Consider the following 16,340-nt stretch of genomic DNA (forward strand, 5'->3'; position numbering starts at 1 on the left):
ACTTTAGAAAGCAGCTGAGGATGCTGCCTTTTTTGGTTAAACTAATGCACATACAGATCATAGACTAAATAAAAGACACTGTAGGACTATGCATGAATGCCTGTTACTTATGCCTCTCAATACATCTTCTTTTCACCTTTCTTCCAGACCCTGTAACTACCTTTTTTAGAACACAGTTTTATTCAAAGAGCACAGCATGACATAGCAGAGTTTGTAGCGACATGACTTTAATTCTTGGTTTTGCTACTGATTTGCTTTGAGCTTGAGTAATTTTTTCTTCATCGTTCATCTAGTTTTTTTCCTATTTTTGTTCTCCTATAGGTGGGCTGTGATGCCTCTATCACTGTCTAAAATCTCCTGACTGTCTTTCACTTATGTGACTTTTTGCACAGCGGGAATCCCATCTTGCTGAGAATTTGAGCTGTTAATGCAGACATGACAGCAAAAACTCAATCTCCCTTTTTTCTTGTTCTTGTCAAATGTAATCACAGTCTCCCAAAGAGTCACGGGCAGTCATAGTCTTCAAATCCTTCTTTTCTGTACTCCAGAATTAAGCCAAAAGAGCTGCTGTTTTCTAGGTCCTTCACAAAAGTGATTATAGCATGCAAGGAACAAGATCTGTGCTTAAGGTTTTTTGCAAATGTTTAGACTGAGTGTTCCTCTCATCCCGTGGGATTTAAGCATGTGACTTCTGGAGCGTGCTGTTGAGAGGACCAGTACAAGGTCTGCGCCTTCACAGTTAACAAAATCCCTTATAGAAGCACAGTAGCATAACAAGAGGAAAGCAGCAGCTAATGAAGTGGATTCCCTACCATGTAAAGGTGTCTTCCCTGTCCTGCTACTGTAGATAAGTAGCTACACACCAGCTGCTTCAGTCCTCCCTCTGCCTGGCAGTGCATATGTCAAAGGAGTTAAGTTTTCACTAGTATGCTGAGCTGGGAACACACACGCTGACAAATTTTTGCTGCCCATTTTGGGTGAACACCCTAGTAAGACCCAATGCTTGCATTAGCACAGTGTACTGCTAGTACAGAAAGTTCTGCACGAGAAATAAACCCAAAGCCAAAGCTCTTTTTATACTCAATGTTTACTGGACTCCAGCTGGGATAAGACTAGTCAGAAAAGGCCAGCTTTCAATGAATCTTGACTTTTTTTTTGATAAATTCCACCTTCTGATAAAGAGCCAGATGCTTCTTAATCAACTGGTGTTTTTCCACTGACTTTTACTGACATCAGGAACAGGCCCAACCCAGGAATATTATATATTATCTACATTAAAAAAAAAAAAAAATTCTCTGTGAATTCTTGAGAATATACATAAGAATGCAAGTGAACATAAAAAGATTATTTCACTTAATGGTTTAAATAACTTCATTAAAATAGCACTGGAGATTAAAGCAGTCAGAAAGTGAAACAGAATTTGTGTTTTTCTGGGGAAGCCCAAAAGGAAAGCAGGTACACTGTGGTTGCTTATCACTCTATCCCAAAGGGCACCATTTAACAATGTACACTTAACAGATGCTTATATGGACTCAATAATCCAGTATGAAAATATTTTAGTACTATAAAACCAGGACTTAACAAAGCCAAACAAATTCTGATGGATCCCCAGTACAGAACCAAAAGAAGCATAATAAAAGTTGTTTAACTTATAAATATTTGGGAACCTGCAGTGTTGGGAAGTAGCTTTCAAACTTTTGTAACTCGAGTGTTATGGTAATCACATCTAAAAACAGCTGCTGGAGGCACTGACACTGAAGATATCTAAAAAAACCCAAAATCAGACTAACTGAATGAGAAATTCTGGGAAAACAAAATCTTGTACGTTCAAAAAAACCAAAACAACCAACACTGAAATCCCTTAAAAATACCAGCTCACTTCTGATTTCTCTAAGCTGCACATAGGCTCCTCAAAAGCGATATACTTATATCTTGGCAAACTTAGAGGTTGCACAAAGTGCCAAGCTAGTTGAAGCTTTGAAAACCAAGAACTTGTACTTAGTTGAGGGAAGAGGTAGAAGTGTTCCAGACTTCTCTGTCCTGCCCAGCCACTGGACTGATTGGTCCGAACTACGCTGCAGCCAAAACTATGGTACTATTTGCTGTTCACAGCTGCCTGCAGCAAGCTCAGCTGAGATCTTGAACTTCATTGCCTGAAAACAACCAACGCTTTTCAATCAGCAGCCACATGGCTAACACTCAAACCCAGTAGCAGAAAAGTGTAACTTCTAGGAACCACCCAAAATTTAATATTCTGATTCATGATACCCTGTGACAGGGGCAGCATGCAGAAAAAGTGTAGGAGGTCCACCAATATGACTGTCAGTAATAAAAAGTCTGTCTCAAAATTCCACTTCCATTTTTCTTTAGTTTTTTTAAAGGATGTATGTTAAACATTTTGACAGTCTACCCCATTTCTAAACATTTTTTTTGTATATCAGTATTAATTAATGCGGTGTCACTCTCAGAAGAAAGCCCACTGTTTTCCTATGCCTGAAATGTCTGCAGCAAGTGGGAAATACATCATGTTCAATGTGTAATAATGGTACATGAGGGTCTGAGGTCTCAAGATCACTCCCCAGTGTCTAAGCAGTAACACTTCATGCAAAGGCATGCAGTATAGCCCCTTGCGTGCCCATCTGCTAAATGCTCATTGCCATGCACTGATGACTGAATGGAAATATATTATGAAACTGAAGGGACACCTCAAGGTTATTAGGCCTAAAAGTGGACCTACCTTGACATTTTCCCCATATTGAAGGCCTTACCTTAAAGAGGGACATTCACACTGAAGCAAACTTGAAAAGAGAGAACATTTATACAAAAAGAAATTTACTTGGCCTGTAATTTCCTACGTTCCTTCTGGTGCTATTGAATGATACTGCATTTTACAGGATTTCTTCCCCACAGCGTAAAGGCAAAGTCATAATTCTGCATGGATGATGATACAATCTATTGTCACAAAAAAGTAGAGGTGTGCCAAAGAGCCCCCACCAAAACAGTATCATGACTTCTCAACACTAGGTTAAAAATCCCTCATTAAGAAGTAAAAAAAAATCTTTGCCTGTTATCACTCATGTATGGAAATGAATCTGCAAATACAGAACTTATGTTTCAGGCTAACATACTGCAAAGTTTTCTCCAGAAACGTGGTCCCTCTTTAAGGATTCCAGCCGTAGTTCACAGTAAGCAGATGGTTGCTGCAGCAATTTGAACACACACCTCTCTAATTGAAGACATTTTTTGGGAGCCATTCAGTGCAGCACCTACCCAGAGGCGGGTCTGCCTGTTTGCCTGTGCAAACAGCCCAGCTGACTCTCCAGAGGTGCTGATTTGTATTTGCTACTTATTACCCAGCTTCCAAACACTGTGGGCATCCAGCTTCTCATTCAGTCATAGGCAAAGGATTGCCAAAATTTTGCCAGTTTTTCACTCATTCAGGGGAGGGGGAAAAAAAATTCACGGTGCTCAGTGACTCCAGTTGTAACCCACAATAATTGGCTACGACTAGAATTTCATATTTGGGAATGACTTTATTTCAAAGCTTTGCTGCAGTGCTAAACTGAAAGGGGACACATTGCTGGCATCCTTAAGTCAAGACTTAACAAGGAAGTTCAGGTTCTCAAAGGAAACTGCATACAGACAATGTGGCTCAGATAGTGATAACTAAGGGGGGAGGGACTTCGATAATGGTTTATCATTATCTTAGAGTTACTGGAGCTGAGAAAGGTGCAATTTGAGGCTGAGAGGAAATCTGCTAACACTGAGGTCTGGTATAGCATAAGAACACTCTTCCAAGGGAAGTCCTAAGCATTCAGTCAATTTAAAAGCAGGCTGATCTTTAGCACTTGTTTTTTGACATTTCTCAGTCTTATTTTTTCACTGGCCCTTAACTTTGTCTGTCCCACAGAGGGGAAATTGAAGTGAGAAAAGATGAGGTGACGCAGCCTCAACCACATCGTGAGTTTCTAGAAAATCTGGTGGAGGAACTAATATATCTTGCAATTCTTGGGTCTCTGGTTGCAGCTGCTAGATCTCTACCCTAAGAAGTCAGAACTGAAGAAGGAACATACAGTTATTCAGTTCAATATTCTCAGTGATGTACCAAAAGAAATTTAAGAGGCTGCAAAATGAAGGAAGTCATATTAGATGAATAGGCCAGCAGCAGCTGTTGCTCCATAGTGCAAGATACAATTCTGCAATAGACTATCCCATTCATTTTGTCTCTAATGCTCTTGAGGAAAGTGAGCTTTTAGAAGGGAAAACCAAAAAATTATAAGCGCTTTGAGGAAATTAAAATAATGCATTGTTCTGTGAAAGCTGCATGTTGACAGTGAATCATTGTAATATGATTTTGTTAACTTCATCTCCATAAAGCCACACTATGAATGGATTGCCACAGGCACCGATAAAGCCATTAGTGATGAAACTTGGGCTTAATTGCTAGAAAGAAACACATATGGCAAACATCTGTTTTACCAGGCTTTGTATTACCCTCTCAGTGAGAGTTCTTCAGCTTTTTCATGTTGAGGACATCTTAGACCGTGCCTCAAATTTTCCCAACCCTGACATCAACAACAGGGTAGATAAAAGAGACAGGTCTGTCTGTTGACATGCACATTTGCAAGGGTTGACAGTGAAAACTCAGTCTGGAAGGACAGGAGTGTGCATGTAGGTCTAATTCTACAGAAAAAAAAAAAAAAAAGAAAAGAAAGCCCTCAGAGGGCCAGAGCACATCTCCTACAAGGAAGGGCAAGGAGAGTTGGGGCTATTAAGCCTGGAGAAGACTCCAGGGAGGGAGACCCTATATGGTGGATTTTCAATACTCAAAGGGGGCTTAAAAAAAAAGAAGAGGACAAACTTTTTAGTAGGGCCTGTTGCCATAGAGCAGGGGGTAATGGTTTTAAACTGAAAGAGGGTACATTTTAATTAGTTATAAGAAAGAAATTGTTTACAACGAGGACAGTGAAACACTGAACAGGTTGCTCAGATTGGTGAGAGATGCCCCATTCCTGGAAACATTCAAGACAGCCAGGACATGATTCTGAGCACCTGATATGGTTGATTAGGCTCACTGCAGAGCGGTTGGACTAGATGACCTTTAAAGATCCTTTACAATCCACACTATTCTATGATTCTATTAAATTGATGCTCACTGACTTCAGGCAAATGAGTAACAAATTTTAGGCAGTGATTTTCCTTTATCCCTGGAAGACGGACTGTGATACTGCACATCTTTTTCCACTTGTGCACTTGTTTCTGGGCTTTTTTTGCTGGCTGATTTTGCTGACATGTCAGCAGGCCACAGGTTTACTCTGGAAAACTTTCAGCTGGCCAGCTGTGCCCTCAGAAATGGCACGAAGAATTTATTGCACAGAACTATAACAATATAAAATTAGTCAATGCACATTAAAGCCAAAGCAGTAATGTTTCAATTACTGTTTTTAATGCATAGTTTGTATTTGGTTTGGATTTGTACCAAATCCATTTGGTACAATGCATTTGTATTTTAATGCATTGTTTTTTTTTATCTGGATAGACAGAATCATCCCATCATGCCACTAAGCAGGATCTACCCCACTTACCACCACATCAATAACCAAGGCAAGAAATTGATCTACCACACAATTGTTTTAATTTTTAACATGGCAAATGCAGTTTGAAAATGGAAATAACCAACTCAACCAAGCCATGGAAACAAAGAAAGAGAGCAGAGAATCACAGAATGCTATCAAGGTCTTCGCGGTTCTTGAGCAATAAATTATGTTGCAAACCATAGCCGGGACTTAAGGCTACTGATCATGGAATTTCATACTCCAAAAGCAATAAAATTCTAGGAAGAATACATGAAAAAAAAAAAAAATCTCAACAGAGGAATAAAATGCCTCAAAGGGTTTTCTGTCTCACAACAGTTGCTCTGGAGAAAAGGTATTTGTCTGCACTAAAATGGTACTTACTGCATATGCAATTGCATATTCACAACTGCATTCAGGGATGAATAATATTATTCAGAAATGTTCAAGACATGCTGTGAAGCTCTAAGAATTAGGTTTTAAGAACAGTAAAAATGATCTTCAAAAGACACTGCAAGGTCACTGGAGCTTAGATGCAACCAGTATCTTCGGTCTAGCTGTTCAAAAGTTTGCTTGATTTCTAATGTACATGACTTTTTTTCTACACTAGCTCAATATTTAGAATAGCTCTACATGGAACAATATTTATTAATCTATTTATTTATTTATTCATATACACACACATATGTAAAATTAATTTTACTACTGAAAAGCCTCATGATCCTAGATTTATGAGAGGAAGAGTTGGCAGATAACATGCATCACGGGACTGAGCCCCAGTGCATTTCAACCCCTCTGTATTCTCTATTCCAAGTCATTAACTGCAGAAGCAAATACCCTTCCCAGCAGGTTTCAGAGCCACCAAATCTGCTTCCACTGTCTCTAGGACAGCCTAGGATGGCACTTCTGTCACTGTTTAGCAATCTAAACCTCAGCTATCTGTATGGGTTCTCTGTTCAGGGCACTCTTGCAAGCTTTCAAAAACACTTACGCAGTTTTTCAAAATCCTTTTGGTAATTTCCACTCTAATGCTGGACACAGGAAGAAATTTCAGCTTCCAAAGCCTCATTAGAATAATCAAATCATGTACAAACTAGAAAGAAATTAATGGTATATTTCTGGTATAATAAGGAACATAATTACATCCATCCACAGTGTGAATGAGATTTAAAAAAACCAAACAAATGAACAACAAAAACCTTTAATTGTTTAGCTAATAAATATCCATGCAGTTTTTTGTTTTTTTTTTTTTTTCTAAGCTCAGATGAAAAATTCAGACTTTAGGCTGGCAGAGCTGAAGTGACATACCTGAACCATGGAGAAGCACAGCCTGACAGTACCATGTAATATAGCGCCTCAGAAAATTTATTATGGCAGAGACAGGATGGTAGGTAAGAAAAAAGCAAGCCAGCTGTGCTAATCAAGGAGCTCGTGTGTTTTGAGGAGAGTGAGGCAGAACAGAAGGAAGGCTTTTTCCACAATACCACCTCCATGACCTCCCTTGGCAGATTATTCCATTGTCTGATGGGACCTCAGTGTTTTTCCATTTTCCCTAATGACTTTACTGGTTTAGTGTCATCACTTTACGTCGCCTGGAGCTCGTTTGAACACATCTTATGTATTGTTTTATTTTGAAAGTGTTTATGATATAATCACAAATATTCCCCCCTTAGTCATCTTACTGGTTGGTCAGAAAATAGAAGACTACCTGTGTAAATATATGCATTCTTGTATGTGCATGCAAAACTCAATTTAAATGCACAGACAACTATATATGCATTGTACACTTTTTCCCCAACACATATGTACACTCACATATCACATGCAAGAATGTCTATTTTCTGACTAATACTCTGTCTTCTCCTTTCATAGATCTTTTCACAGAACTAGGCCCTCCTCAACACAAGATTAAAATATTTTTTTAATCCTCTCTTAACATTACGAGTCACTTTTAAATAATCAACAGCCCTTTATTAATACTAAAAGATGTTAGAAACCATGAAACATTCCAAACACAGGCATTAGCTATGTTTTTTCCATAGTTATTCCACTCCTATGGAACAGTTACATTTGTTCATCTGAATCAATGAATCTCAATGCTAGATCCACAACTGAATTTAGAGAAGAACTCTCTATGACTACTTTAAAGTAGATAATATTTCGTTAGTGTTCACCTCCTGCCCTCTTCTCACAATTTTTCAAAGTGAGTGCAATCTGATCTAGCTTGGCAAGTATACAAAACTACCTTTATAGCACTTGAAATTTATTGCCCTAAATTTCTTTGCCATTTCTGAAGTTGAATAATTAATAATTATATTTCATTTGTGTGATCTTTCTCTCCAGCCTAGATCTATATCACATTTTATTTTCCAAGTAATACATCATTCAGTTTTAAGAGGACAAATAAAATTTTCAAGTATGACCTTGCTCAAAGATTGCTACACAACAATAAAATCCAAACAACTGTAAAATTTATACACTTGGCAGAAAACAGCTGATGGATCATAAATATATAAGGTATGCTCAAAGTTATCAGTAAAATCTGATAGGACCCAGTCACTGGGGAAGATACCTTAGAGAGAGCAGACCGAGAACATGAAGATAATAATTGATGCCTGTAACATAGAGTATATATTATCTGAATTCACCACTACATAAAAAATAGAATTCAGAAAAAAATCCAAGCATATAGAGCTACTAGACTGCAGGAAGCAAATCTGGTAGAATAAAGAAAGTTGGTAGATACAATATAGAATTAGTATGAAAATCCAACATTAGAGAAGTAACCTGAAGAAAAATGACCAGATGTGTAAATAAGGATGCAGAAAATCACCCTAACAATTATTAAGGAGTAAAGAGCTGTCCTAAAATTATACAGATTTCAGACTACTCTGAAATAATCTGTAATCACTACTGAAACTGAACGATTCAATTAAAATAGCATTGAAGAAAGCAGAAAAAGGGAAAAGGAACAAAACATTATGAATTAATGAAATAGGATTGGCTTTACAATATAATAGCAGTGAAATAATTACCAGAAAGAGAAAGAAACCCCACTGAGAAGGCAGAAGGCATTTATATCAGCAATGAATAAAATCACCTGATATATGAAATGCCTCCTGACTTTTAAGGACTGCCACAGTGGGAGTACTTATGAAAATAATAAAAGCCTCATAAAAATATCTATTGTCAAAGAGACCGTGCGTCTTGATCATGAAAAGAAAACAGCCAATAAACAGACTCGATAATAGGAAACTGGAAATTAGATGCAGGCATAAAGTGAAAGTAATTCTGCAATAGTTCATCGTTACTTAAAAACAAAATTCTGATGAATATTGAGCAAAGCAACAAAAATTACGGTGAGATGAAAGGCCAAATTCTTGTGAAAGCAAGAAAAGAGCTGCACAAATGCAACTCAACCCAACACAGACTTTGCCCAAGTGCAGCTATCTGAGAGCTGTGGAACCTGACTGGAAAACTGAAAAGTACTGAAAAGCCACAGTACTAAAAAGGCTTCAGGTAGGTACTAAAGGAGTTAATTTGGGGTTTACACTTCCTGCAGCAGTGCAGAGGCTTGTACATCAGCTCAGGCAGCAGCTGCAAGCTTGCCACACCTCCAGAGAGGAGCTGGGCAGCAGGGTAAGGGACTGGCTGCACTCTCAGGAGTGGGGCTGGCTCAGGCTAGCTCTGCCTGCACATAGGGCATGATAAGGTTTCCATCCTCCAATGCATTAGGACCTTCCTTATGTGACAACATTGTACCTTACTATTTCTCCTAGAAAGGCACTCATAAGGGCTTTCACTCACAGTTGTCAATCCCTTTGGGCTTTTTCTGCACAGCTACAGAGAGAGAGAGAGAGAGAGATTTCCCCAAGAGTGGACTCAGAGGAGCTGCCTCAGGCTCCTCTTCTGGACGGTCAGCCCCGCTTTCACCATCTACACAAGAAACTTGGGGAAAGGCATCTCACTGGACTGAAAGTAAAGGCATTACATGTAACATACAGCAATTCTTCAAAAACAGAGGGGACTTCTTCACCTCTGAATTTAAATCAGGATTCGGAGTTGAGACCTAAGGTTTTTATTTTGCTCATTTGTTTTGCTTTTTGAGTTTTTTAATACCTTTGTAAACTATCTAAAGAAAGAAACAAACGAGAACATTGACTACATTCACAGGCAAATCAAACATTGTAATTAGGAACGTGCAAAATCTAAAGATGCAAATCAGTCTCAGAGGATTTATCATAAAGCTAGCCTCTTGCAGTGTGTAAGCACAAAGGTAACCACATGCATTCTGTGACATTTGGTTATTTTTAAGTGTTTTGATCCAGAGAAACACTGGAATAAAATATTTTTTGCATGGCTTTTGTCCTTTCTGCAGGTGGGGCTGTTCTTAACAGATTTTTGTTACTTTAAAATAGAAATACTGCGTTATTATCCAGGAAAATGTTAATATAGAAATTTATCTAATCATAATATGTGTTTCTTTCCCCCAAGAAGCTGTTTTTTCAAGCTTCTTCACTTAAAATATTATTCTTTATAAATTCTTGTCTGTGTTTTACTACAAAATCCAGTGGCCATCAGCAGCACAGAACTGTAAAGAGTTCACACAGAAAGCATAGACAGTCTATATAAACTGAAATCATCTTTCCTGGCTATAGCATCTTTCAGAACACAGAATATAATTAAAAATGTGCTTTGAACTCTCTCATGGCTTATGTGGATGAACATGAACATTTTTCTGTGCATTACATTTATTCCTGACACTTACCTTCACAGAAACAATGACAAATCTTCTCGGTGCTTTTTTTATGTTACTATTTCAGCCCCCAAAACACTGCATCAGGTAATCTCATTTCTCAGAAAAGCCAACAAGTGGAATTGCCAAACCAAGTTTCTGTGAATGTTATACAAACTGTTACTTACAATCCGAGGTTTGAAGGGTGGCTTGATTTTCCTTTGTTCTAGAAGAACCCAGTCAATTTCCTTGAAAAATGGATGCTGCTTAATCGCATCTTCCCCGTTCTGTGACGCCACACAGCCAAGTCGCTTGTTGGGATTTTTTGTCATGAACTACAGGGTGGAGAGGGAAAGGAGGGAAAAGTTCAAATATGAATGGCAATACCTGGAAATCATTTGCTCCTCAATTACTGTAATTCTTAAAGCCAAGTTTTTAGAGACCGTCCCCTTTCAGAAGGTTACTTCTTCTGGCCCTCCATATTTCAGAGGTTTCAATCAAACCATAAGATTCAGAGACTACAAACTGTAAATTTACTGCAGGAAACCCTTTCAGTTTATTGTTGAGACCTTTTAATTTCATCTGACTGGGAGTGTTAAGGGACTAGATTCTCTTTCAACATATCTACTTCCAGCTTTAGCCAAAAATACTAAAGGAAAGAAAGACAAACCCTCCAGAGACAGAGTGATCAGTACCTGCAGAAAGCTTCCCTTGAGAATGGGAAGTTATGTCATGTCCCCCATGACATAACTTGCACATTCTCTTTCATTTTTAGTACACAGTTAGTGTCAGCGACTGGAACTAACTGGTCTCCTCTGGTGTGGTAATTTATAAACTTCATCTGTTTAAACTATTATTCCTGTCAAAAAAAGCTGTACAAGTGGTGTAAGACATTGATATCAGCTGATGGCAGCTCATAATACTTTACCTGATTTTTCTCTGATATTTTCCCTTCTTTTATTAGCAATTGCTCTACTAATTTCCTAATTTGTGTGGACACAGAATCCTTGCATTTCAAGTAGCAATGAATGCTGTTCTTATAAACACAATCACATTATAGAATTAGCTCAATAGCTTTGCTATAACTTCAGCCATTATATAACATTTTTAAATTTAGAAAAAGTGTACAAAGTAAACAAAATGTAATAATTGTTCAGTGCCTTTTCAATCTATGTATCACATTATACTATAATTCTGTAGGGAAAAAAAAAAGTAGAAAAAATAAATTACTGTAATGCTTGCCCTTGCTTTAGTACTCCAGTTTTTAGGTAAGTAGCTACATAAGCCCTTAGAATGGTTTTGGATACCTAGATCAACCATCCACAGAAGAATCCCCTTGCTGTCATTTTAAAGGTATAACATAGATCAGCAAGGCAATTCTGTCTGTGGTCTCTGACACACACACACACCGTTCTGAAGATGATCCTTCTCTTTGGTCTTGAGTTCAACTGCTCTGCGAGTTCTTTTGCAAGTGGGCAAGTCATATCTAAACTACAGACAATCTTTTCTATGAGCAGGAGAAATAAAGGTTTTGAAAGGATTACTGTGCTTTGGTGAGGTCTCTCAAGAAACCACAAAATGCATTCCTGCATTCCTCTGCTTTATTTCATCTCCAGGACTGAAGCGAGCAGGCCAGGAACCAGCAGCCACATGTATTGCAGAAACAGAACATGAAAACTACAGGATGCGCTTTTTGTACCATATAATCCAGGTATCAAAGAAGTAAAATACGGTCTTAGTATCTGCCATGTTTTATCTTTGTTTTAAACTGGAGACAGGGAAAGCATCTGGACATGTAGATTTTAAGAAGCCCAGGACATGAAAATGTTACTAGATGGTCCAGTTTAGTGTTGTACTTCACAAACTTCATGAAACTGTGAAATGGATGATGAAAGAGAATGTATTTTAAGAATGAATACTTACAAAAATATATTATGCATATATGAAGAAAAAATATCCAACTTCTAAAGCAGACATTTAATTGCATTAATTTAATCCCTTTCTATTTCTGAAGCAAAAGCTGACATTTATTCCCTGTTTATGACCAGCATCTACACTGATGCAACTGTCAGGACAGACACAGCTGTTAACTGCACTCTGCTGAAGAGATGGTTGCAAATGGAGCTGACAGCCATAGCCATAAACCTTTTCATGGCTAAGGCAGGACCCTCCTTTTCTGAAAGAAGAAGCCTTTTAGGATCAGCATTCTTACTGACTTAAGTGATAACAGGACAAAATGCTGCTTAGGGCCTGAATCAAGGATCATTAGGCTCCCAAAATTTTGCTTCTTGAAATAAATCACACCACTTAAAAAACAGAGTTCTGCTTCTGTAGCCAGAGACTGTCATCCCAGTACACAGGGAGCACACACTGTAGAGACAACATCTCTCCATTGCTTGGGAAGAAGCAGAGAGCCAATTTCAATAAAGAATTGTTTTCCTTACTACACAGGAAAGAATTTAAATAGCAATTCCTGTCAATCCACAGAAACAGGACTAATAAGATGTGTGGATTTTCATCAGATAAGCAACACGCTGCCTTGTAATACTGAGCTTTAATATCATCCTCGGTGTTTTGATGGAAATAACAGGAAAACTGTTTATTCAGAAAATAGGACAACATCGCCACTTAATACAAGGGAATGTCTTCTTATTAAACTTTCCTTACATGGTGTTTGAAGGACTGTAAAAATACACAGTTTCAAAAGAATGAAAGTCATGTCTCAAAGCACAATGTGAGGAAACAAAGTGTTCCAAAGTTAATCCCTTGCTACCATTCAGCAGTAAAATAGTTAGACGCCTCTTTCTTTCCTCTGCTTTTCCTGTTCTTCATATGGACAAGTATCATATGAAGAACACAAGTTTCAAGCAGGTTTCGCACCACACATTTGCAGGCAGCAGGTTGCTAATTCTAAGGAAATGTATTTTATTTATGGTGTAAATTGCCACAGCTCCATTAAGTTGTACCAAGAAAGGCTGTGACTACAGCAAGATACAAATCACCATTCCTACTATCAAAATGTAGATCCAGGAAAACAGTCTCAGAAAATTCTGTAAAAAAAGTCAGCTTTAAAAGAAAATCCCCTAAGCTCCAATGAAAATCAGATGTAGTATGAAAATTGACAACAACCCTTCCTTTACGAGGTGCCAAAATAACCCCTGAGCCCTGGATATAAGCCTGAACTTGAACTCTGCAGCTCAAGTCCATATATTTTAACTGCTGAGGTAAAATAATCAAAGGGTCTGGAAACAGAAATGGATGCATGAAAGAATAATGTGAACTCACAAAAAGTAGTCAGAAAGCTATCTGGGGGAGAAGAGAGAATAAGTATTAATAAATTACTACCAGCAGTAAAAAAATCCTTCATCTTCTCACTACAGTGAATGTAGCAAAAGAGATACTTCAGCAAACACTTCTGAGAGGTTAACTTTGACTTCTGCTTTGAATCATTGCTAGAGCATCTCTCTTGCTCAGCTAGAAGGAGCCTGAAGACATTTCATCAAAAGGTTAAGATGAGAATTTCTGCAGAATGTGCTGTCCACTGGTGTTAAAATCACAATTTGTTTATGTTTTATATACATTTTCAAAAGAACCCTGTATGAAGATCTCTGCAGGATTTTACATTATCAGCTGCCTTCTTAATTGAAAGTCTCCCTTACTCCAGATGCTGAAAGAAAAATATATAGAAAGGCAGTGATTTTCCAGTTTCAAAGGCAGTTGAAAAATGGAATAAATAAAAACCAAGTTATTTTTTCCAGCCAAAAATCTTTCTCGGGTTTTTGCCCACTGTGGGGATTGGCATACTGCATCTGTATTGTTTTGCTTTCAATTTTAGGATGATACTAGCACAGAAGAAAGAATTTATGTCAGTGTCCTTCGTAGTAATGAATGACTTTATGAACTTGACTTTATAAAGGTAGTCTAAAAACTGAATTTGCCCAGTGGTACATATTGGCTGATTTAAAAAATTGTGGCATCTGATGACACATGTTACTGTCAAGTCATCACTAATACTGAAAAATCCCAGTGAGAACAGAAACAATCACACCAAAGTAAGACTGCTTATCATGTGAACTATAAAATAGAACATGCAGCTGTAAATAAAGGACTTTCAACCCATCTTGATGACAGGGGAAAAACGGCAAAGGGACAGGAAATTTTGTAAGCGGGTTAAATAAGAAACAATGTTTCTTTAATTATGTAGTGCTTCTCCCACTCTAGTGATGGGAGTATATGGCATATAAAGTGTCAAAGTGATAGCACAGTTCTAGCTGGTTGGGTTTTCCCTGAAACATGAATCTGCAGTACACAGATTTATACAGTGTACAACTGCGTGGAACACAAACATTCTGTTCCTTTCCCACAAGCGGTGTAATTTATCCAAGGCCCCATTATCCTAACAGTGGCACTTTGAACTGTGCTTGAACTCCCAGTGGTGACTGCTCTCAACAACTTTCAGCAAATTCAATTTTAATCAAGGAAAAAACCCAACAAACCAACCCCCCAAAAACCCATGAGGAGGAGGAGGAAAGCAAGTAATGGAAGACTCACTGCTTTTAAAATGCTGACAGCCTCTTTACTGAGCCAGACTGGATACAATACATCATCATGAAGGATGGATTCAAAGAGATCATCTTCATTGTCAGCTTCAAAGGGGGGTTGTCCAGCCATCATTTCGTACATGAGAACACCTAGAGCCCACCAGTCCACGGATGGACCATATTCTAGCTCCTGGAGGATCTAGCATAGAAAGAGAGATTGGATTAAAGAGACAAGTGAGACAGCTGCCTCAGCTGCACACTTGCTGTTTCAACATGATATAGCCCTTCTATGCCCCAGTGCCTAAGCAGGACTGAATCACACACTGATTTCAGTAACAGCAGGCAACCCATGCAATTTGCACTAGCATGGCTAAGTGTCAACGAGATGTTGTTCTCAGAAGTACTGAGAGTTTATCAGTCCCCTGAGTAAATGACTATGCTTGTGAGCAAAAGAGCTGCATATCCTTCCAAGCTGTTTAAAGCAGGTCACACTATAAGGGAAAAAAGATCACATATACAAAACAGACTGGTGGAAAATGTGAAACATTTCCTTCTCTCTATCTTGAACAAAACAAACTGAACCAGCTTCTAATGCTGCACAGAGATCATCTGAGAGATTTATTCTCGTCTTTTAGGTAGGGCTGAAGGAAGCCAAAAGCATTTTTGTTCCTTTTATAACATTAAACCACTGTACAATACATGTCTGTAGAATTCACTTTAATTGCACTTGCTTTCAGGAAAAACTGGCTACAACTTCTCATATGGCACAAGTTCAACCTTGTAGCAAATACCTTCAGTGGCAAGTAATAGTTTAGCACGATGGAGTTTTATAGTAGCACTTGGTGTTACAGAACTACTGTTATACTAGGAACAAGTTTAATTCTTGTCTCCTTTTCACTGGAAAGAAGCTTGCAGTTTGACTGCATTGGCTCAGCATGACAGGGAACCAGGGAAAGGAGAGTGGGTGCCTGCTTAAGGTGAAGCTGGCTGCCTTAAAATGCCTTGGAATGGCAACAAATCCACCAACTCCTTACACAACACTGCACAGTGCAGTGAGAAATCCTGTGGTGAACTGCTTGGGCTTAGTGCTGTAGTTGGGAATCAAGACCAACACAAAACCAAAACCAAATTCAGTCTTAACATAAAAACAGAAATGAGTTTAACATTTGGACACACAGGTCTGGATCCCATCCACATTCCTCATTGAAAGAAAATGATATTTTATAGCCATCAAATACAGAAAATTAGATGTATACTTCTCATGTGTCCGGGGAGCTATTTGGAATTCAGACACTAAAGAAAAAGAAATTAAACATATCACCACAATGCAAGAGAAATAGAAGCAGGGGCTAAACTTCTGCAATTAACATGACAAATTGGAAGCCTCAGTAAAAGTTCCTGCGTTCTTATTATTGCTTTATTTCCAGTAATAATTTTCAAAGAATTTGTCAAAGGACTCAATTAGTATACTGAATCAGAAAAAAATTTCAT

General features: G+C 38.2%; 1 protein-coding gene across 3 annotated transcripts in view; it reads right to left on the bottom strand.

The window, feature by feature from the left end:
• Window positions 1–16,340, bottom strand: part of PRKCE (protein kinase C epsilon) — a 286,969-nt gene that overhangs the window by 10,796 nt on the left and 259,833 nt on the right. For 2 of the 3 annotated variants that reach the window (XM_038131311.1, XM_038131313.1), the window contains exons 13-14: window positions 14,860–15,048; window positions 10,497–10,643 (exon numbers count right to left, since the gene is read on the bottom strand). In XM_038131311.1, coding sequence (XP_037987239.1) covers window positions 10,497–10,643; window positions 14,860–15,048 — 336 coding nt within the window. Of the gene's footprint in view, window positions 1–2,768; window positions 2,799–10,496; window positions 10,644–14,859; window positions 15,049–16,340 lie in introns of those variants that run through there. The other variant, XM_038131312.1, reaches the window with a different exon arrangement.

The sequence above is a fragment of the Motacilla alba genome, chromosome 3 (genome assembly GCF_015832195.1).
Source record: "Motacilla alba alba isolate MOTALB_02 chromosome 3, Motacilla_alba_V1.0_pri, whole genome shotgun sequence".
NCBI classification, from domain to species: domain Eukaryota; kingdom Metazoa; phylum Chordata; class Aves; order Passeriformes; family Motacillidae; genus Motacilla; species Motacilla alba.